At 43.5% G+C, this 22,230-nt stretch overlaps 1 protein-coding gene across 1 annotated transcript in view; it reads right to left on the bottom strand.

The window, feature by feature from the left end:
* Positions 1-1,167: 1,167 nt before the first annotated feature.
* LOC139060295 (uncharacterized) overlaps positions 1,168-22,230 on the bottom strand; it is a 92,307-nt gene continuing 71,244 nt past the window's right edge. The window contains exons 7-12 of the mRNA XM_070539396.1: positions 17,282-17,517; positions 12,260-12,372; positions 11,200-11,329; positions 8,939-9,115; positions 4,846-4,971; positions 1,168-1,651 (exon numbers count right to left, since the gene is read on the bottom strand). Of these exons, the coding sequence (XP_070395497.1) occupies positions 1,346-1,651; positions 4,846-4,971; positions 8,939-9,115; positions 11,200-11,329; positions 12,260-12,372; positions 17,282-17,517 (1,088 nt within the window). The 3' untranslated portion in view covers positions 1,168-1,345. The remainder of the gene's footprint in view (positions 1,652-4,845; positions 4,972-8,938; positions 9,116-11,199; positions 11,330-12,259; positions 12,373-17,281; positions 17,518-22,230) is intronic.

Raw genomic sequence — 22,230 nt, forward strand, 5'->3', positions numbered from 1 at the left:
TTGTTTGTCTCGACTGAAATCTAAGCAGCAGGGTTCTCTTATATGACTTAAGGCTTACGTGATCTTATGCTCATGAGTGTCACCTAATGAGTTATAGGTACGTAGCTTTTATACGTCTTTGTTGAAGCACCCGCTGCAGATTGCCAAAAGAAACGTTTGGTGTTAACAGAATGTATAGCCGTGCCAGTGATGGGGCTCGTAAGATTTTTAGTTTCCTTCTCTCCAAGTATGTTTACAGGGCTCGCAAGATGAGTGGACATTTATTGCTAATATCACCGACCGCACAATCAGTGGTACGTTTAAGATGTCGGTGAAGGCTTCCAATGAGAGTGGACAAGCACTAGGCCTAGTTGGGGATGGATGCAACACGAGTGGCGGTTGGGGAGCGAACGAGAACAACAGATTAGTCCATATGGTGCGTTTCTCTACGGTAAGGTAAGCTCATTTTGGTAGCTGCAACACCAGCTTAAGGTGCAGAATACGTAAGCGTTCGCGCGTATTAAATTGTACCATATGGAAACTTGATAAAAAAGCTGGTGCTATTGGGTCGCCAAGGTAGATGCTACAGCATACTGTCGATAGACTGGGCGCAAGTTTTACACACAATCAGCAATATAAGTCGAAAAGAGTTTTATACCGGTGTCACACGTACATTTCCGATCGCGATCGGAACTGATCCTGATCGAGTTTGATTGGATGGAGTGTTGTTACACGGTAATTTGCTATCGGCATCCTGTGGAATCCGGATATGGGCGATGGCGATTGCAGACTGACGTCTGCGCCCTCAAGCGCAGTATTCCGAAAGCGCTAAAAGCAAGAAGCAAAGCCAGCGGAATAAAAAACGTGTAAAAATATTTTACCAGCAATAATAAGCTGTAAAATGCAAATATTGTCCACATTTAACCATATTTTGCAAATGTGAATTTGTACCTAATAGATTATGCAGTTCTGACAGCTTCTGACGATCAGTAGACGATATGAACTTGATTCGGATTGTTGGACCGTGTAGCAGCGACCAATGTTAATCGTGATCGAGAAATCCGATCCGGATCATCCCCGATCGCGATCAGAAGGGTACGTGTGACACCGGTATTATATTCAATAGCAGGTTATATACAATGGATAGTCGCTCTATCGTTAACGCTAACATTGCCTCTTACGATTGAGTCAAAGCTCTCAAGAAGCTGCGTGCAATTTAATGCCAAATCGAAATGCCAAATCGAAACGCGTGACACTAATGGGCTGCCTGATTAACAAAAAGCGTTATAAATGTAAACGAAAAAGAAAGCTTCCTGTAGTGGCGAATAACCAGAGTCGACAACACGAGTGGTTTACTTAGGGGCAGTCATCTCAATTTTCTTGTCACGACGCTGCTATCTTCTGAAACAAGGTGTTCTTGTGCGGCTTCGTAAACGACTGCGTTCTCTGTAACTTTCGGAACCGCCGGCTTTCTGTTGCTGAGGGCGTTCAGTTGGCGCACGGCGTTCTTCAGTCGGTAGTAGGCCGCAGCTTTGCTGTCTTTGGAGGTTCCACCGTTGACGTGCCAATAAGCTTCGCAGTCGCCGCCATAGTCCTCGAGGTCCACGTCGTAGAAGGCCCAACCGAATCTCTCAGTCAGCAACGGATCCGCACTGTACGTCACTGATTGTATCTGCGTATGTGATTATATATTGAAGCATTTTCACCGAGGCACTTGACAGCATAATAGGAAACGTCAGTTTTTTACAGTGTGTAAAAGCACGAATTGGAAGCTTTTCTAGTTACAGTCAAGATGGAGGCCTTACACGTGTGCAATGCATACGTTTGTAATGCGCATGTTGCCTTATCCACGTAGTGCCAAGGAAGGAAAACTTATGTAGTTCTAGTCAGGAATATAATTAACGTTGTGGGGACAAATAAATCTTCCCAGGTATATGTGTGCTTGAAGACTTGGTTTATATCGCGATGTGTATTTTCCTTGCGCATTTCAGTGTTACCATACGAGCGACGCTATCAATATATCAGTAGCGTGATCAACATGGTGACTTTCATTTACTGTTATTGGACAACTTGCCCGATAAACGTCCCGTATATGCAGTTCGATAGTTCTATATGTTTTCCGTGAATTATTATTGAAATGGCAAGGAATATACACGAAATTCACAAATATTCTGTATGAAGTATACGGAAATAAATAAATGTAATTATATGCGTATAAGCGTTATATATGTAATTATAAATAAATGTAATTATATGTAATTATATAAATGTAATTATATGCGGACATAAGAAACGTTTAGAGGGTTTGAAGAAACTAGATATTATGATATACTTGCACAAGGGTCAGACAAACGAATGTGCCTAGTTCCATCACTACGCAAATTTACCTGAATTATGCGAAAACCTGCCGGTAAAACGCTTCCCCTCTCCTTTTCGAAATTAAACAACCGAAGAGCATGGCAAACGGGCGGCCGATAGAAAGGAAAGCACTTCTGCCGCTTTGATCGCGTGCGGCATTGGCTCACACGCCCAGGACTAGCATTGTACGTAAACACCCAAGAAATTGGCCGGAGGAATGGCGTCACGGTAGCTGAATAGCCAGTGCACTGCAACCCTAACCGGGAGATATGCCTTCGGTGCCAGCCTGTGGCAAGTAATGTTATCGTCCAATCTGGTTTACCTTTAGGTCATTATTTCTACACTTAAATTAAACATAACAATTACCATGTGCAATGCTTTCCCTGGCTCCGTTGTCACTTAGTGTGATTGTGACTAACAAATATGCAGGTCCTAGCTTCAGCCTATTTCGCCTTACTGATTTCTTGGTAGGGATTTTCCGCTTGTACACTTTGCTGCATGGTACATGGTTGCAGTGGGGAGAACTAAGACTTTAAGTTCTATTTGTAACCTCAACAAACGTCGATGTCAGTAAAGTTTTTTTCTCGTCATATATGTTCGGATCGTAGGACATGCCTGCCGTCAAGGCGCACAGCGCATCCACGTCGACATTCGCCACTGCAAGCGATATGTACAGCTTCTTTCAATGTGCACATAGTGCTCTGGCATTATGATTATCATAGTGGAAATCAGGAGGCATGTGCCCGTATTGCTAGAAGTTCTTTTAGGTTATCCCTTTCGTGCGAATTTTCCTCTCCAGCTGGAGTTGATACGCCCGACAGAATGCCATAGAGAATGGTGTCATGAAAGTATGATTGTTGGTATGAATGTGAATCATTGACCATATCTTGTGACAAGAGTTCGCTGAAGGCTAGCTCTGAATTTCACGAAATTTCGCTGAATATTTTCAATTCGCTTGCCACGTCATGTGACCATGCAGGCTACAGGAGAACAAGGCGAACTTGCTTTCTAACCCAGCAAATAAATTTCTGTTGATTCCAGTGACGCCACCTGCAGTGCCCATTTATTGGTTTAGCCATATAAATTGCTCGTGACGAATCAATTATATAATTGAGCTCATTGACAGGACGCTCGTTGCAACGGACTGTGATTCAGTGAATCTACTTTATACCCCTGACACACGGGCACTCTAAAGTCCTTTAGGTAAGGGGACATCTACCGGAAAGGCGTTCAAGTGCAGTGACACACGACAAAGGAGTATCTCCTTTACAGCAAAGTTCCTTTTCGGGAAAGGAGATCGCGCAACTACTTTTCGAGCGGAAAAGGAGTTACCCTCGCACACGGCGTGCACAACTCGTCAATAGAAGGAAACCTGCCACACAACTACGGTGCCCATAGGTATTTTTTTACCTTGCGAAAATGTTTTAATTGTTAGCGGTAATACAATTTGTCGAATAGTGAAGATTTCCTCTAGCTATACTCTCAAACGCTCGCATAACGTCGCTAGTGCCGCCATGTTGAATTCCGGCAGTGTCGTCGTTGTTTGCTGCGCGCATGTGGTGTGTTCACGTCGCGAGATGGAGACTGCACAATCAGCGCCCGCAGGAAATACCCAGAAGAAACCACAGTTGTTGGAATAACATGTTGAATAAAACGCTTTATGCCTGCGCGCAAAGTAAGGGACGACAAAGACGGGAAAAAGGATGACAGAAACGTGGGCATCATCAGAATAAACAGCACGCACAGCAAAACACCGGCTGCACTTAGTTGCTGGACCAAATTAAATGGCTGCTAACGACGCAAAAACGCGAATAAAATAAACGACTATAAGCATTACTGGCCATCAACAATGAAAAAAATATATTTTTAGGTTCTACAGTAGCTAAGTGTAATTAAATACGCAGCTTTTTAAGAATGTTTTCTCTCTTGTGGCTTTAACAGCCAGCGCTATTTTTCTTGCGGCGTTCATCTGAGGAACTACCTAAAGAAGTTCAGTGTGGTGCCGTGTGTCATCGGCGCAACTCCTTTCTGCAAAGGGTCCTTCAGAGTAGCAAAAGGGGTTTACTGGAAAGGACTTTACTTTTGCCCGTGTGTCAGGGGTATTAGGTCACAAAAAACGGCAAGTGCCCATAGATGTCACTGACTGAACATGGCCATGTTCGCTTATGGAATCACATTGCTGTCATGAATGCCAGGCTTTCCATGCATTTAACATTTGCAGGACTACTATCCTGCTGGGACGTTCAGTTCAGTTTAAAATCATTACTTCTCACAGCTGACTGTAAAAGATGAATGGTTCGAGATCGCTCGGAATAGAATTATATCTTATTCATTATCACTCTCTAACAGAAAGAAATCGTACACTATTTTCCATTTTTTTCGTCCCGTTGAATGAAGCGCCATATTTTCTCTAACTACTACTTAGCTAGCAACGTCACGCTATTCAATGATAAGAGCGCTCGCAAATACCTGAATTGAGCGTGGTGTAATTTGTTAAAAAACACTCACTTCGTTCACCATGTCTAATGCTGTCTTGTAGGTTCGCCAGCGCCCGTTCACAGGGTCGTCATCGTAGTGGCAGAATGTTGGTTTCGTCTGTCCGCCTTTCAGGTACGTCGAGTTCGAATGGCAAACCTTTGCAGTAAATAGAAAATAACGCACATATTAGTTAATTTCTTCGTATCGATTAGAAGTGTAAAATGGAGCCCAGGATATTGAGACCATGTTTCACATCAGGGATAAACTACAACGTTCGGGAAAACATTGGTCTTCCGTCATCAGAAGATCCGTTAAACTGCATATTACCGCAGCTACTACTGTTATCATTGCAAGTGGAAGGGAAAAACACAGGTACAGCTTTTAAACAATCAGTGCGACTCAAGAAGTCACCATTCTCCTGCTTCGGGTCACCACTGTGATAGTGCCTACGAAACCTGCACTAAAACAATTGTCCATGTCTCAAGCTTCCGAATACGTAGTATCACATTTGCCACATTCAAAGGAAAGCCATGGGCTTCTCAAGGTCTTCATGTATCTTTAAATCACTAAATGCAATGTCTACGCTGGAATATGAAATTCCTTTGGCTATCTCTCTTGATGTCTCATGTGGAACATGTGAAATCATACCCCTCATAGCATGTTATGAGATGCAATAAAATGTTTGCCCTTTACGCTGTAAATTTCCTTTAACTACCGTGTTTTAGGCAATGCTATGTATACGAAAGAAAGCCGTCCTTACATGGCACAGATGTCCTGTTTTGTAACCAATATATTGACACGGATTCTTATTTACCTTCTTTTTCCCGGAACTGCGCTTCACCCGTTGACAACTTGGTGTTATACCCATCGCAAGACGCGGCGGCGGTATTTGGAACTTACTCGAATGTTATCGTTGATTCTAAGTGTCACTTATGTTCTCCCTTGGCCTCGTGCAATCTGATTGTACGGGCGACATGATTAGTATAGTATTTCCTGGAAGGCACACGTGCGCCCGTGATTACGCTGGAGCTTTCGGCAGGTCACGCATAAAAGCCGACGCGATTGACCCGCAGGCCAGATTTTCGACGATAGTCGACTTGGCTCGCCGCCATCGTTGTGCTTGGGTGTTACTTGCTCTGCTAGGCACAAGTTCGGTCAATAAAGAGTCAAATGTATGACACACAGTTTTGACGTTGTGTCGTTCTTCCCCGTCGCTACAATGCCACAACATTATACCTTGTTTCATAAGCAATGCATATTGGAATCAGCAGACACAAATCATAGCCGAGACAAGAAGGCACGTTTAGGGCCACAATAATTTTTTTATACAATCCCGAGTGCATCAGATGCTTTAGCTTCTGCATTGTGCGTTCTCCATGTAGCGCTTGGATCAACCGAGGTGTGGATAAGTTACTGAGGGAGACATAATAAACATTAGGTAAGTCTAGGTAGGTAGATTACCTGTATATGCTTCTAATTCTTTAGTTGGTGGTATTTGAGAAGCAACGAGAAATTTATATTCAATAATAGTTTCCACTCTAAACTTGGCCTTCACTACACAGCTTTTGACGTCGCTTGTTAAGTTAATGGCAAGGACGCAATCTTACTAAGTTACTGACTGGAGCATTACTGTAATAGTGATAGTCCTTGTTTATGCCGCAGCGCAAGTTGGACCAAAGGCAGCACGTGCACAAAATGACCAAAGCAGCCCCTATTTTGTCAAATTGAAAACAGAGATGCTCAAAGGATTAAACATTACCGTATCTCATCTCGCACTATCGATATGCGGTGTGATCGTTCTAAGATTCACGGAATTTTTAAAAAATTGCCTGCTGTAGATAGGCAAACTCGAGTCCTTGATCTGGATTACTCACAGTGGTGGACATTACTTGCTAGCGAAATCGAAATACATATCAGCCAATCAGCAAAAATTCCCTAATTTACTTTCTAATTACTTCAAGACGCATATTACACTTGACGAAGTATTGCCGATAAGTTTCCAAGGAGTATTCACTTCGAATAAATTTCCGGAAAGACACCACTTGGAGATAAGTGCCATCAACCCCCCTTAAATATGCACTGTTGTTCCACTTACTTTATTAACAAAACGCTCTTCTATGCATTAAAGCACAAAAAATAACTGGACCACCAATGTGTTTTGTCACGCATTTTGGAAATATTATCTCGAAAGTTGCGTTCTCATGGAAATGTATTTGTATTGCATACGTCTTGCAAACTCATCGGCTAGAACTTGTTAATTATGATGTGCATCAAAAGTAATTAAATAGGAAGCTATTCAGGGAACCTATGTTAATTAGGTAAATATGTGTTTCAATTTCTCGTACCTGTAATGTCCGCCTGTCTGAATAGTGCAAGAATAACGCTACCTGCCGCAGGCGATTTTCGAAAATTCCATAAAACTAAAAAAAAAATTATCAGCTCGTATTTTCCCACTTACTGCGACTCGCATCGTGTCAACCTTAACCACAACTGCATACGAGGGACGAGAGGGGCACTTGTGCAATTAGTGCGTAGTAATAAAGTGGCAAGGGAAAGATTAAACGTTCTACTGGAAGCGCTTGTGCTCTTGTGCGTTCCAGTCCACCCGACTTATTTTTCTTCCTAAAGGGGTGTCTATCGAGTGCGAGTACATCTGCACCATCAATTCCCTCTGCTTCAACCTGCAGTCAGTGCTGCAAACATAATCGATTTAGGGGACCAGTGAACGTGCAGTCACGTGCGAGTTGGGCTCACTATTTCGCCAGCGAAGTAACATGGATGATGGCCGAATAATGGTTGTGATGTGGAAAGGCTGAGCCGTGCTCTAATTAAGGCTCGTAGTACATGTGCCCTCTTGAATTAATGAGAAAAATAAGATCTCTTTAAAGTGCATGTTGTTCCAAATCAGCAATTCTCACTTTGATAGCAGGAAAGCACTGGCTCCTTAAACGCTCCTAAACTACCGGAAGGTGTTGAACGAGCTTTCCATGTTTCCGTCAGGTAACCACACGTTTTTGTATCCGGGTTCAATTGCCGCTAAGCGATAGGTGCGCTTCTGAATGTTCTTCGGATTCCGTAATTTCCGCGTTGTCTCCACTGCAGGCGTTTTATTTGTTCTATCACTTTTTATATGAAGTCTTGAACGATTTCTGCAGCTTCCGTACGTCGTTCTGTATGCAGCAACAAGTAGCTTTTATTTTTGCGCTAAAGACGAACATCTAAACTAAACATCTAATTATATTGGTTTGCCATGTCAAAACGCAAGCACTATAATAGAGGTGGCAGTCGGAAGATCCGTGAAACTGCGACAACGTGGCTATTTTCCCAATGCGTTCCGATTGGCAGGCGGTATCGATGGCCGAAAATCAATCCCCCCTATCTTATGCTATGGACCTGAGAGCCATATTCGCCATTGAGGTTAATGATTGCCCCAATCGCAAGATTACTCCCGCCATAAGCGTGGAAGCGTGTCGGTGAAACATGTGCAATATGTCACACTCTGCCACCTGCGACCACCTAACGAGTCCGGAAGTAGAAATTGCGAAGAATAGCAGTAGCAGTGGTAGCGGGCATTAGCACTGTAAACACGCTGCTACTCGTTGAGTGTTTCAAAATTCACATATATCGCACATGTGAACTTAATGCTCATTGAGCCCTCGCGCATGATGAAAGGCACAACGGGTAGCGCCTATACTTGGGAAAAGTATAGAAGAACCTGCCTGAATGATTTTCAGTATTATCACTTAGGAATTAATTGCATATGTCTCAACAGCTAATATCACAATGTTACGAGAATAATAATGCGAACAATGACGGTCCAAACAAAGGAACCAGTTTTTTGGCAGACTTTTCTCTTGAGTCCTCCCGCGAAAGAGCTTGTTATCCAGTTGCGTAGAAAAAACTAGGTTCACGTCGAAGAAGAAAGACTTGAGGTTGAGCATACCATTTGCACAAGATGACTCGGATATTTAATTGAGATAATTGTGGCGCAAAGTGGGTTTATGAATGAATTGTTTGCCACCAACGATACGTGTCATAATGAAAAATATGCCGGTGATATTTTCAGAATGTGGAATATTATAGTACCATAGATATGCTGTGTAAAGCGCTCGCAATGCCATACCGTGCGGAATGGCTGGAGGGAACGTTTGGTGCATCTGAGATTCTGTAGTCGAGGTTCCTGTGCCTGGGAGTCCTTATCCACCTCATACTCGACCACGGCCAGCGAGTGGGACAGCAGCAGAGGCACAGTCACGTCACGTTCGAGCCTCGATGAATTCAAGAAACGAGCTGCGTCTTCCTGCACAGTTGAAGTTTGTTTCGCCGAGCAAAACGTTACCCACTGTTCATTAGCATCCACCTACCAGTTGACAGTCTCTAACTTAAAGTATTATTCAAAACACGTCAACACATTAGCGAGGGGCCTGATTTTGATTAGTCATATCATGAGAAGCCAACAAACACTGACATCAAGCACAACATAGGGGAAATTACTTGTGCTCACAACCTTCGCATGCGAAGGTTGTGAGCACAAGTAACCTTATGGCCTTAAGTAACCTTACGTAACCTTGTGGCTCAATTACTTGAGCCACAACCTTCGCATGCGAAGGTTGTGGAATCGTTCTGCGAAGGATATGTAATCGTTCCCCAACGGCGGTAAATTGTTTTTTCATCCACTTTCATTTGCATTAATTTATCGATTTTTTTATTTCATTTATTAAGCACATGTAATTTCCCCTATGTTGTCCTTGCTGTCCGCGTTTGTTGGCTTCTCATGATAAAATCAACAAATTAGGGCGTAGATGTACCACTACTCTAGAATTTTTGGAGACTTGGCATTAAAAGCATACTTGCAAATTGGCACCTTCCCTGCAGGGGTTACGCTGGTTGACTGTGCTGGATGGGATAAACGCAGCGGGGTTATCCCATCCGCTCTCTGGGGGGTTGGCTTCTTATGCTATGATTAATAAACATTGGAACCCTCAGTTAATGAACTTTCTTCCCGTTCATTACATAGCGAGGGTCTCGAATCCGGCAACATTGATGCCTTCAGGTGGCATGTGTGGGCTTATTGACCAGTTGGCTTCACCCAAAAAGATCACGTACTCGTGACGCCTGTGGCAGAGATGATGTTTCACATCCGCCCTCAAGGTTTGTGAGTGGTGGCGCTGGCTAACACTCCCATGGTTAGTTCTAGTAGTAACACATGATTACCCCTGAAAGTGGATGGGATAACCGCGCCGCGGTAGCTCAATTGGTAGAGCATCGCACGCGTAATTCGAAGGCGTGGGATCGTTCCCCAGCGGCGGCAACTTGTTTCTTCATCCACTTTCATTTCCATTAATTTATGATTTTTTAAATTCAACTACTAAGTACTGGTAATTTCCCCTGTGTTGTCCTTGGTGTCTTTGTTTGTTGGCTTCTTATGCTATAAATAATAAATATCGGGATTCTCGGTCAACCCCTTTTCTTCTAGTTTAGGCGTACCCAAGTGTGATATCGGGAAGTTCATGTCCACGCACTTTGTATGGGGGATCCATGATGACACTACCCCAATGATCATCATTGGAGACTTCAATGTGGACACTTCAAAGCAACACAAGAAATGGTTCACTCAATTCGTGCCACAAAAGTTTGGTTTAAAGTGCGACGCCAATCCAAGTCGCTCATCTACTTAAGAACGATCGTCTATAGATGAAACTTTGACCATGATTCTGTCTAAGGTGGTAACCGCATTAATCAGTGTATATCGCAGTATTCTCAAAGATATTCTTACTGCCATTATCAAATGATGAAACTAAATACATTTGCCCTTGTGTGACCCTGTGGGATGTGCTACAGCGTCGCTGGTCATCCACCTTCACAGAGCGGAATGGCTCCTCAATTTTTTGAATAGACGATTCCGAAATGCTGTGTAAAACTTTCCTGACTCAACGTGTAAAACATATTTTGCAGAACAGTGAATAACTATTTTCTTTCCGTCCTAAACACATTCTGCGCACAGTGCCAAATGTGAACTAATATTGTTATCCTTATCATCGATTGTTGGTGTTATTTTGTTGATGTTGCGTCAGTTGTTTTATTTCAAGTTCTCCTGGTAATTTGGCGAGGTTAAAAAACCGCGGACAAATTCCAACTTGCAGTTTGCTTAAGCAGTTAACGAAGAAAATAAGGCTTTCATCGATTAGAAACACAATTGCTTGAGCATTTCTAATCCTACTGCTGCTTTGAAACCACTCCTATTGCATTTCACTGTTGTTGCTATACGTGAAAGATTACTTTCACATTGTATAAAAACGTACATTTGCTACCCAGACTTATAGTTACTCAAAATATTCCGTATATATTAGGCAATACTAATTAGCAAAACCAAGCAGCACGCACCATGCTCAAGAGCAGCTTGTCATTCAGGGAATCTTTCGTCCAGCTGCCGATGAGCTCCACGTGACACTGATTCGACGCCAGGCTTGGTGGCGTGGTTAAGTGCGTCCGGAGAATAAGGAAGTCCATGGATCTGTGGAAGAACGCCGGAAGGCTTTATTAAACGAATCATGATATATATTGCGCTCGAATATCAAATAAAAGTGATCTCGTATAATCAGCCCTGGAACGAACCAATTCCATCGAGCATCCAAAGAGTGGGTAACACTCGACGGTTGTCGTATAGTATACTGAAAATACATCAATGTCGATTCATGAAATGGAAATACTTAGGATTGCATTAAGGGGGGCTTTTCCTTTGGTGGTATGGACGATTTAAATTCATGTTTTACTAATACCGAACGCAATGTTTTAGGGAACTGTCCTTGCCCTGTGTTACAACGGATGCAATTGCTTTCAAGCATAGAGGCTCTAATACGGCGAGGGTGTGCCTGTATATTGGCCTTTCAAAATATTGAATAAAAAAACCTGCGCTCTAAAAAGCGAGAGGCACCCGAGAGAAATAATGAAAGCGGGTAATATGCCGAAGTAGCACTTTCAACGACCTGTTCAATCACTTCCTGATAACTAAAGGGTTTTGAAATGCCCTCTCTAGGTATTGCAAAAACTTCGTGGACTTCACGAGCCAAACCTAATTTTTAAGTATAGTATACGATTACCTATTGCTTTGAGCCGAATATTCCAGCTTCCCGAGCCTAACATTTATCCACAAGGAAGGGTACAACGTGGAGTCATAGGTTGCTCTATTGTGATATGCAGAACACATCCAAGTCTTCTCCAGAAAGTAAAACGGTGAATGCTTAAAATTACACGTTAGCGTTCAACGCTCATAATAGCTCAGCGAACTATGTATCAAAACCAATGTAGCTGAAAGTTGCCATGTTTCGGTTCACTGAGATTAACAACCAGCGTGCCATCTGTTGTGAAGCATGGAATGAACTGCTTCCCGCGAAAATATCCCCGCTCTGCGATTAACTTTGGACTGTGAGGTTAACCAGCTTACGCAGCTGCTTCAGCTATAAGTCCAGTGATGTAGACGTCCGAGTAGCTTCGCTGGTGATAGAGTTCGAGTCCTAGGAACAGGATGACCGGATCCTTTGACCAATGCTTCAGATTCTGCGCATAAGTTGACGAGTGAAAACATTTGAATGAAGATGTGTAACAGCGAACGATGGCGTTGCTTAGCATACTACAGACAGCTACTGAACTCACAGGAGACACTGATTGGTCCTTTGAGCCCGCCAAGTTTGCAATCGTGACTTTCACCCTACCGGATTTACCGCAGCACAACAGTCACACAGGTGTAAGAGCAATGTGATCACGTTTTACAGCGCACAGAGTCAGGAATTTGGACCATTATATTAGAAGGGACTTTTTTGAATCCACATTCACGCGGAGCACCGTGGAATTTGTGGTTTAATTTTCCTACGATTACGCACACACAGACATGAACAAGAAACCACTGAACGAAGCAGTGTCGCAGCGAATCAAACAGTGTCCTTGCACCGAAATCGAGTAAGCAAGCTCATGTTGAAGTTATTGATAAGTTTAGGTTTCCTAGTTTAAACTACTCAACCATTTTCGCAATGAACGTGTGGCTCTTCAAAAAGCACCCTTATAATCCTAATTTACCTGTTGAAGTTTACGGCAGTGTTAACAAGGCACGCCAAAAGAAAGGACTTTTCCTTCAATCGTTTTTAGGTGGCACGGCTGGAACTAGCTCAAAACAATGGTTTTCAACGTTCTAAAACTTCTGGAACGTTAAATATCAAGGCAAATCAAGGGTTTAACCCCATAAAGCAACTCATGCGCTCTGAGTGACGCTGTACTGGTGATCTTCAGGTGGGTTTCGACCATCTAAGGGTTCAGTACCACATGCTTAAACAACGTGCACGCGCTCTGAAGAATCCGCCATCATCGAAATACGCTTGCCGGGACCGCAAACTGAACTCGCTATCTCATGCTAAGTGGAGTAACTCCAAAGCCACTGGGCTATCGCGGCAGGTCTGGAACATTGCAAGCACAACACGAGTGACCCCAACCGTATCACGCGCAGCTTGACCCCCGGAAGCATGTTCCTCGGTACACGTCGGATTTCTTCCTGGCCATCTTACTTGTAAAAAAAAAAAATCGATTTGTTTTGTGCCAGCAGCTGCTAGCGATGCTTGTTGTTGCTGTTCCTGATTCGTATAGGCTTGTCCCTCCAAGTGGGAGCGCTGTTCACTAGGCGGCTTTCCGATAAACTTTAATGTGCCGTGCCGTTTCAGGTATAGTATCCGCGAATCCCGAATTATGTTCGCGCAAATTACAACAATGCATTGTTCATTTTATTCATGCACACGTCAGCATACTATTACGTAATGTTGGTTACTTCACTGCGGTATACTTATAAGCATCTTTTTAGGTGCTGATATAGTCAAGCGTAATGCGTGCGCGCGACCATGCGCAGCTCGGTAACGGAAGCAGGCGGAAAATGGGCGCTATGCAGTAAATGAGCCCCGGCCAGGGGGCCACGTTGAATAAGTTGTCCAATCTATCTACAGTCCCGCGTCACGGTGAAACCGTCTTGACCAGCGGCGTTCGGCGTGCTTCGGTGCAGCCGGCGCCAGCATGGAACACAAGTATTCTCTCGCGCCAGAACCGGTAGACCGCCACGTACCTCATGCTGCCTTGGCCGGCCGGCAGCACGCTGGCCTAGAGCTAGGGTGCACTGAAGTGGGTGCGCTGAGTTTGTGCCTACGCTAAGCTGAAAACGGCTCAATCGCCTATCATGTGCGCGCCTGTGATCCGGCGACAGCTGATCGCGTCACTGTTGCGGGCCATGAACAGGCACGCTAAACTATAAAGAGAGCAAAGTTGCCGCATTTCTGGTGTCCCCAGCATGACATGTTCATCATGGCCGAACGCACCCTGGCGCGCTGGAAAAGCGTGACGTTTTCCGCGCTTTTAGCAGCTCTCCTATGAACAGGTCGAATGAAAACACATATATGGATATGCATAGATTTGCGTTGCCCAGAGCAACTGAAAATACGCGGTATTTAGGAATATTCTCCTACTAGGGCACATACAACAGCCACATTTGTTCAATCAAATATTTATTTTTTATGCTTTATTGTCTTACAGATAAAAAACTATAATTGAAAAAAAGTTTTGAATATCAAGTTATATGCGCACTTACTCTACCAGGAGCGGACAGACATTTGAAAACAAAACAATATGATGGATATCTGGTCGGAACTATTAGCGCAAAGGACATGCTTCAATAATATTTAGCGGCTCAAAGCAATAACATCAGCTCATCCATTGTTTCCGTCACGTCTGCCCTTCGCGGCGTCATTTTTAATGACACATTCCAAGCAAGCACTTGCAAATGTGATTTATAATATATAAGTAAGGGGCTGAATGCCAAACGTCATTCATCACTTATTCTCAGAAGACTAAGTTCGGCGGAGCGGTGTGGCTTTGTTGCCGACACGGAGATTGGACCCGCGGCAGCACGTAAAAAAAATCACGCGCTGTCACGCGCTGGGTCGTTTTCTTGTCGCACTGATGCGAAGGGTGAAATCCAGCGTTTAGTCAAATGCTAAAAAAAAAAATTCACACATTAGGCTTCCTAAAAGTCAACGTGGCCGATTTTATTGATTTTATTGTTACCAATGGTATTTTTCCACTGTAACTGTGCCGTTAAATTTTTACGACTGGGGCTCTGTTAGTTCAGCCATTCGCATGGTGCACTTTATGATGTACACTGCAGGGGACTGTTGGGAGCAAAACTCGGTGCAGCTCCTAAATGGCCTGATATAGTTTGGAATTTCTGAAAACGTAAAACTATTGTTTTTAATGGTGAAATGAAAATTTACGCAGGCACATGTAGCATTCTCATGACAAAGTTGTTATTTTAGTGTCAATTCTTGTTTGTTTTGGAGGTCTTCGTACAATTCAAGTATGTGACTTAAGATTTCGGCTCTTGACGGGGAAGGACATTTGTATCGGGCTGGCGAACGCACGTGGTGCTGATATATTGAGATATATTGAGATATATTGTGACATATTGAGAAGACGAGTAAATTTTACAATTTATGGAGGTGTTCAAGAGTAAAGCATGCGCACACTGTTTCCATGGCGGTTAAAACACACAGCATAACGATGGCATTTCTTACAATGACCGTCAATTCTGTGCCTTGTACTGTTGCATGATTTGCTTGGCGAGATAGTTGTTTAAGTTCCTGACTTATCGTGAAATGGGGCCCCGCCTCTGCTTTCCCAATGGGCGTGGCCTTATTTCTATGCCATGGCTGATCTGGTATTGCGGAGAAATATGGATCTTTTCGGTCGTTTTGTGCTTCGTTCAACTTACATAGCAATTTATAATTTAAGCGTGCATGAGACATGTCTAATTATTAAAAATGTTCATAACATATTTAAATTGGTTTTCTATTTATACAGATTTAATGTAACGTCTTTCGCTGTAATGATTGAATATCAGACAACAGCATTCTCATTTTTGTCGGTGGCAAGAAAGAAAGCAATAGATGAATACTACGTAGGTGGGATAATTGGAACCAGCTTTATAATTGGAACCCTCCTTAAAATTTAGCCGCGAGGAATAATGTTTTCTCCAACATAGGGAAAATGTGGTTTGAGAACACGAATACTCCTAATGCATATAGGCCAATCGTACTTTAAATAAAGGGCCTTCAATAATTGCCTTGCCACACTTTAACTAATCATTACATATGCAATGTGATGCAGTAATAAACTGTAAACTACGCTGTAAGACTGGCTGTAAGATTGGCTGTAAAATTGGCTAAGCTTATAAAAATTGGCTGCAAGAAGAAAATCCGAAAAGTGCGACACGAAACAATTCAGCTGCTCCCATGGCAGTACTTCTTATGCTTAAGACTTCTCCCGTTTTTGAGATGCATAGCAATAAAGACCTCACGAAGCTGAAAAAAACATCCTTCTACAAATATTTCCTAATAAGGAAACCAGTCTATTTGTTGTCAAATTATTTGACAATTCAAAATGGTTCTGTACTCTTAGAAGTTGATTGCGGGGATAATGTATTAATAAACTGACACGAAAACACGTGAAAAGAGTTACTGAGTAACACATTAGCTTAGATGTTTGCGTCCGCATGAAATTCGAAAGAAATTGTTATTTTATATGCATTTATAAATAACTTATAAGCCTCTAGAGGCATTGCGCAAAGGAGGGATGTACATAAAATGTTAACACATTAGTGAAATAAAATAGTGGTAGTAGCAATTCAATAGATTAGTGGCAACAAGAAAAGGTAACCTAATGCACAATATACAAGCTATATATCAGAATAAACGCTATAAGCAACAGTCTAAATGTAAAAAAAATATACATGTGCGTGACGTGTACATTCAACAAACTCTAAAACGTTAGGGCTGTGAACATCAGTGTTTGCAGTCAGAAACCTTAAGCAGTTCTTCACATGTTTACATTATTATCAATGTGTAGTCAATAGCACAGTTTACGAGCCAGTGGGCTGCTTGAAGAAAGAGGAGGGAAAGGATTTTGGCTACGAATTGATAAAATGGTTCTCAATTATCATACTTTTTCAAAGGTACGATCACCAAAGCTTCTTAGCACGTATTTTCAGCGTTAGTCTTCTCACAACAGGTTAAATTACACGAAAGTGAAGACGCAGCAGTCATATGAACTATCAGAAAAAAGCGAAACAGTAGGCGAAATCAAATCAGCAAAGCAATCAGACCCATAACCAAAAAAATATGTCCATTTGCACAGAGCACGCTGTGATGCTTCCCAGCACTGCCGGTTCCTGTGCTGGCCACCAGTGGTAATGCAACGAGAAGTATTTGATGTTCTTTCGCTTTCGTATGCGCGTGAATAATTAAAAAAATACGTTAAAGGAAGGCCACCCAAGCTTCCATTACAAAACAAAGCAGAATGATGTCATGTTAAAAAGTTTCATGAGTGTGCTACTTTGTGGACTACAAAATATCCGCGTCAAATGAGCTAGCCGTGAGCTTACGGCGAGCATGCTGTGGTGCTTCCAGAGCTTGCCGCTGTCGATACCCGTGCTGGCCACCTGGTAGTGTGCGAACCCGTAACCCCGCACGTTCTGGTCGCGGTACCTCCGCATGATGTCCAAAGCCCGGTAGCGAACCTCGAGGCTCTCATCGTACTCCAGGGCAGTGCTTAGGGAAAGCAGAAACTGTTCCTTTGTGTTACCTGCCGCCATCTTCATGAAGTTGTCAAAGGCCACCTCTGAGATGTGAAGAGGGGAGGAAAGGTGCACTTGTCAAACGACGCACGATTTCATGGAGGTTGCGGGATACTTGCGGCTTTGACCAGAAATATTGTTTTCGTGACCATCCAGTGGTTTTCCTACCACACTATTTCGGGCTGATAGGTCCTACTATAATTTTTCATTGAAGCTAAGCAGGCAAGTTAATTATATTTCCGCGCGTAAAATAGTGAATCCGATTGCCGACTTGTCTTGCTTTGCTCCAAGCCGGTATATAGCATTGCCATCTCTTCTGCGCCATCAAAACCGCACCAGCTTGCCTGGTGCGGTTTCTTAAGCATTAAATTGTTTTAGCTCCCGTTGCCGGCGACCTTCTGTTACCTTGAGCCAAAAGCCAGAGCCGTTATCCGGGGTCTCAAAGGAGAACATCCGCGCAAGTTGCGAGAAGTGAGATCATACGGGAAATCTGACAAAACTTATGAAAATGAGGTTTCTAGCCCCCAACCCTACGTACAGGACTGCATTAGATACGCTAGTTAGAGGCCAAAGAAGTTACAAAAAATATTGCATCCGAGTACTACCTATTGTTTGTTCACTCAAGCTGTAACTTCTGGTATCCTGAAGTTCTTTTTGTCATTTCAAATAGGGGACGTTCAAAAGGCGTATACTGGGCACCATAGACTTCATTGCCACCTTTCGGCGCTGAGATAGGGCTGCCTATTCTCTTTTGAATGCCAGCGGTCCGTGAGTTCCGCGGCGTGGCTTTTGCGTCGTCTCGAGAGATGGCGCCACGCTGCGTGGCGCCTCCTTCAGGCTATTTTCCTTTTCTGGTTGGGCAGTGCGCCGCCTCCATGGCGTCTTTCGCTGCCTGTTGTGCCGCCTTCAAACAGTTTTCTTCTTCGAACTGGGCAGCGTCCATATGAACCAGTGGACAGTATGGCGTGGTGAGGTGGGGTGTGGTGGGGTGGTGTGTGTCGTTGCGAACATGCCCTACCCCCCTTTTAAAATCGTGGCTAGTATAACCTCCAAACCATGTAGCTTTGCCGTTTGCCATTTCATGCCTACATCCACTTTCAATAACGGGAGAGCGAGCAATTTTTATACATTCTTTTTAACTGCGCGAAAATAGATAGCACACAGAGAACATGACACACACAAGCACCACTACCAACTGTGTAATGAAGGGAAGGTTAAAAAAATACCTTTTCGCGCATGCACGATACATTGACAGTGTAAATGTCGGGTTACCCGCCGTGGTTGCTCAGTGGCTATGGTGTTGGGCTGCTGAGCACGAGGTCACGGGATCGAATCCCGGCCACGGCGGCCGCATTTCACTGGGGGCGAAATGCGAAAACGCCCGTGTGCTTAGATTTAGGCGCACGTTAAAGAACCCCAGGTGGTCAAAATTTCCGGAGTCCTCCACTACGGCGTGCCTCATAATCAGAAAGTGGTTTTGGCACGTAAAACCCCAGATATTATTATTAAATGTCGGGTCATGCTTTCCTCCACTATGCTCATCATGCGTACGTGTGAAGAAAAAAAAAACTTAGTCTGTAGAATACCGAGGAGTTACTGACGTATCAATAGCATGAGCATGACCCTTCTTTTTAAGTACACAGCTTATAACAGTGCTCGTTCTCTTTGCCCCCTACTCTTTCACAGAATCATGAAATAAGAAAAGCAAGCATCGCCACAGTAGGATTTGCAGTGCGTGTCAAGATGCGTACCGTCACAATTTCTAAAAATGTTTAAGCGCTCCCTGCGTGCATTTGTCTCTTTGGTCTCATGTAGGATTTTCCGCATCTGAGGGTGATTTTGTTCGTCACCACAACAGGGCAAGGCTCGTGAAGCTTTGTACGCTTATTTGTGGATCATCACTTCTCATCACACATAATGCAAGGGCATAGTCTTACCGACTTGACGGGGAGTGAAAAGACCAAAGAAATACCGTTCCTGTTCGTCACTTCCTCGATGTTACGGCTAATATCGTGTAGATAAGGCACCATTCCTCGTTTTACTTCTCTCCATTGCATCTTTAACATTACTGCATATTTCTTTTCCATAATTTTCCCCTTCTGAAGAAGGGACTAGGTGACAGCACCTGCCAGCGACTGACGAAACCCCGTTTTTTATAAGTCTAGTTACGTATTCGGAGAAACTTCCCTACATAGTGTGGGGTAATTATTTCCGCTTAGCCGAGTCTATGAAAAGCGAGGCGATTTCACGTTTAATAACTTTGTCTGCGTGGAACCAGCTGTTTTCTGACGCCTTCTTTTCCCTAGGTAGTGGTGTCAGTGTGTGTCATGTTTTTTTTTCCTGCTGTGCCTCTTCTTACACCGTTAAAAACAGTATAAAGTAAACGAACACGACCTTTGTTATCATTCTCGCTACAGGTGCAGATATATCCGAGAGGTACGCTGATGTTGGTAGCCCATACTGAAAACGGCCAAACATACTGTCCTTTCGGAGAGTATGCTGTTGGGCAATTTAGTACATATATTTCGACGTTGTTGAAAACCAGGTGTCTAATGACTTCAAAAGGGTTTGGCGTACGTGGGATTTGGCCATTTATATGGGCTTGTGGTAAAAAAATGGCCCTTGCGCGCCTATAGAGCCTTGTAGCGAGTTGCAAAAGGTACGCAAACGATGGCATCAATGAGACAAGAAGCAAGAATTATTCGCGGAGTTGGTAAAACTAAAGACAAGGGCGTAATTATTATCAGTATAGTCGAAAATAAGCACATTGCACCATAGACTTCGCTACCTCTGGCATCGTCCCACCTGGTCTTCTGGTAAAAAAAAGGAAAGGTGTACTAACCAAAGTTGACGCAAAAGAGGACAAGACTGATTTTCACGTGCTTAAATTAAGAAACGAATGAAAAATCGTGACAGGAATATGAAAATAAAGGGTCCGGCAAGAAAATGTAGCGTCTCACAATTGAACATAGAAAATAATGCTGACAATGTACAGATATCACGGAATTCTGCAACATTGCATCATCTTTATCGCCCACACTTTCAGCACATATGCATACATAGACCACGCCTTTGTTTTTTGATCTCTTTTTTAACACAGCAGCTCCTCACAGCAATGGTAGGCCTCGAAGACCGGATGCTTTCTGAGCAGGGGATCTTGGAATACCAGCTAATGCGGTCCCCTCACCAGAAGGTGACAGAACGCTACTTTGTTACTTCGTTGAGGTGACCTGGTTGAATGAATTGACCACTCCCGCGTTTTTTCTTATGCGAGTGCATGCATAGGTTTTTTCCCTCCATTCTGTGCGCTTGCTTTTCCTTTTCGTCTTTCCGCCTCCTCGTACTCTTTCCAGAGTGAAGCGCTACAAACAATACGTTTGACATTGGGTTTTCGTCCCTACCTTTCATCTTTCATTTTGTCTCGTTCTCAACGCCCTGGATTTTGCTATCATGCGACATTTTTTTTTCTTTCAATAAACACTGAGGTTTACGCGTGATTTCAGCTAACTAGAAATAAACTTTAAAAAAAAATTGGAGGACGCTTAAGCTTCGCCTTTAAGACTGGAACGCGATAGCTTTCAAAGATGCTTCATGGCTTCTTACGCTTCCCGGCAACTGCAGTGCATGCAACCGTATTGTCTATCGGGAAACGCTGGCGGTGAGGCCTATTCTGGTAGAAGCGCAACCTCAGGCGTGAGCAGCGATGCGGCCGAGGCGAGTGCCGTCTGGAGGTGTCGCAAGGAACCAGGCCCACCGCGTTAGGGCCTTCGAGGTTTAAGTGCGCCGGGGCGCGCTAGTTTCGGAGGATGTGGCCGCTCTATAAATGATACAAACTCTGGAAAAGGGGTTTAAACGAGAAGGAAGCAGGTTAACCGAAGGGCTTCATTTTTATTAGTAATATCATAAGAAGCCAACAAACACTGATACCAATGAGAACAACGAGGAAATTGTGCTTAATAAGAGAAATAAAGAAACGATAAATTAATGGAAATGAAAATGGATGAAAAAACAACTTGCCGCAGGTGGGCAACGATCCCACATCCTTTGCATTTCACGTGCGATGCGCTACCAATTGCGAAATGCGAAGGTTGTGGGATCGTTCCCACCTACGGCAAGTTGTTTTTTCATCCACTTTCATTTCCATTGATTTATTGTTTGCTCATTTCATTTATTAGGCAGAAGTAATTCCCCTATGTTGTCCTTCGTGTCAGTGTTTTTTGGCATCTCATGATATGACTAATAAAAAATTGGGCCCCTCGGTTAACCTCCTTTCTTCTCGTTTATCACATAACGAGGGTCTCGAATCCGGCAACATTGATGCCTCCGGGTAGCATGTGTGGGTTTATTGACCGGCTGCCTTCACCCAAAAAGATCACGTTTTCGTGATGCCTGCGGCAGGAAGGATGTTTCACATCCGCCACCAAGGTCTGTGTGTGGTGGCGCTGGCTAGCACTCCCAGGGTTCTACTAGGAGACAGAAATATCCAAGAAAGCGGATGGGGAAACGGCGCCGCAGTAGCTCCATTGGTAGAGCATCGTACGGGAAATGCGAAGGCTGTGGTATCGTTCCCCACTTGCTGCACGTTGTTTTTTCATGTACTTTCGTTTCTATTAATTCATCGTTTCTTTATTTCACTTATTACGCACAATTTCCCCTATGTTGTCCTGGGGGGCGGTGTTTGTTGTCTTCTTATGATATGAAAAACGGGTTTGTGTTTGAGCTCCCGCGTAACAAAATTGTGTTTTCCCCTACATCCA

The sequence above is a fragment of the Dermacentor albipictus genome, chromosome 5, assembly GCF_038994185.2.
Source record: "Dermacentor albipictus isolate Rhodes 1998 colony chromosome 5, USDA_Dalb.pri_finalv2, whole genome shotgun sequence".
NCBI classification, from domain to species: Eukaryota; Metazoa; Arthropoda; class Arachnida; order Ixodida; family Ixodidae; genus Dermacentor; species Dermacentor albipictus.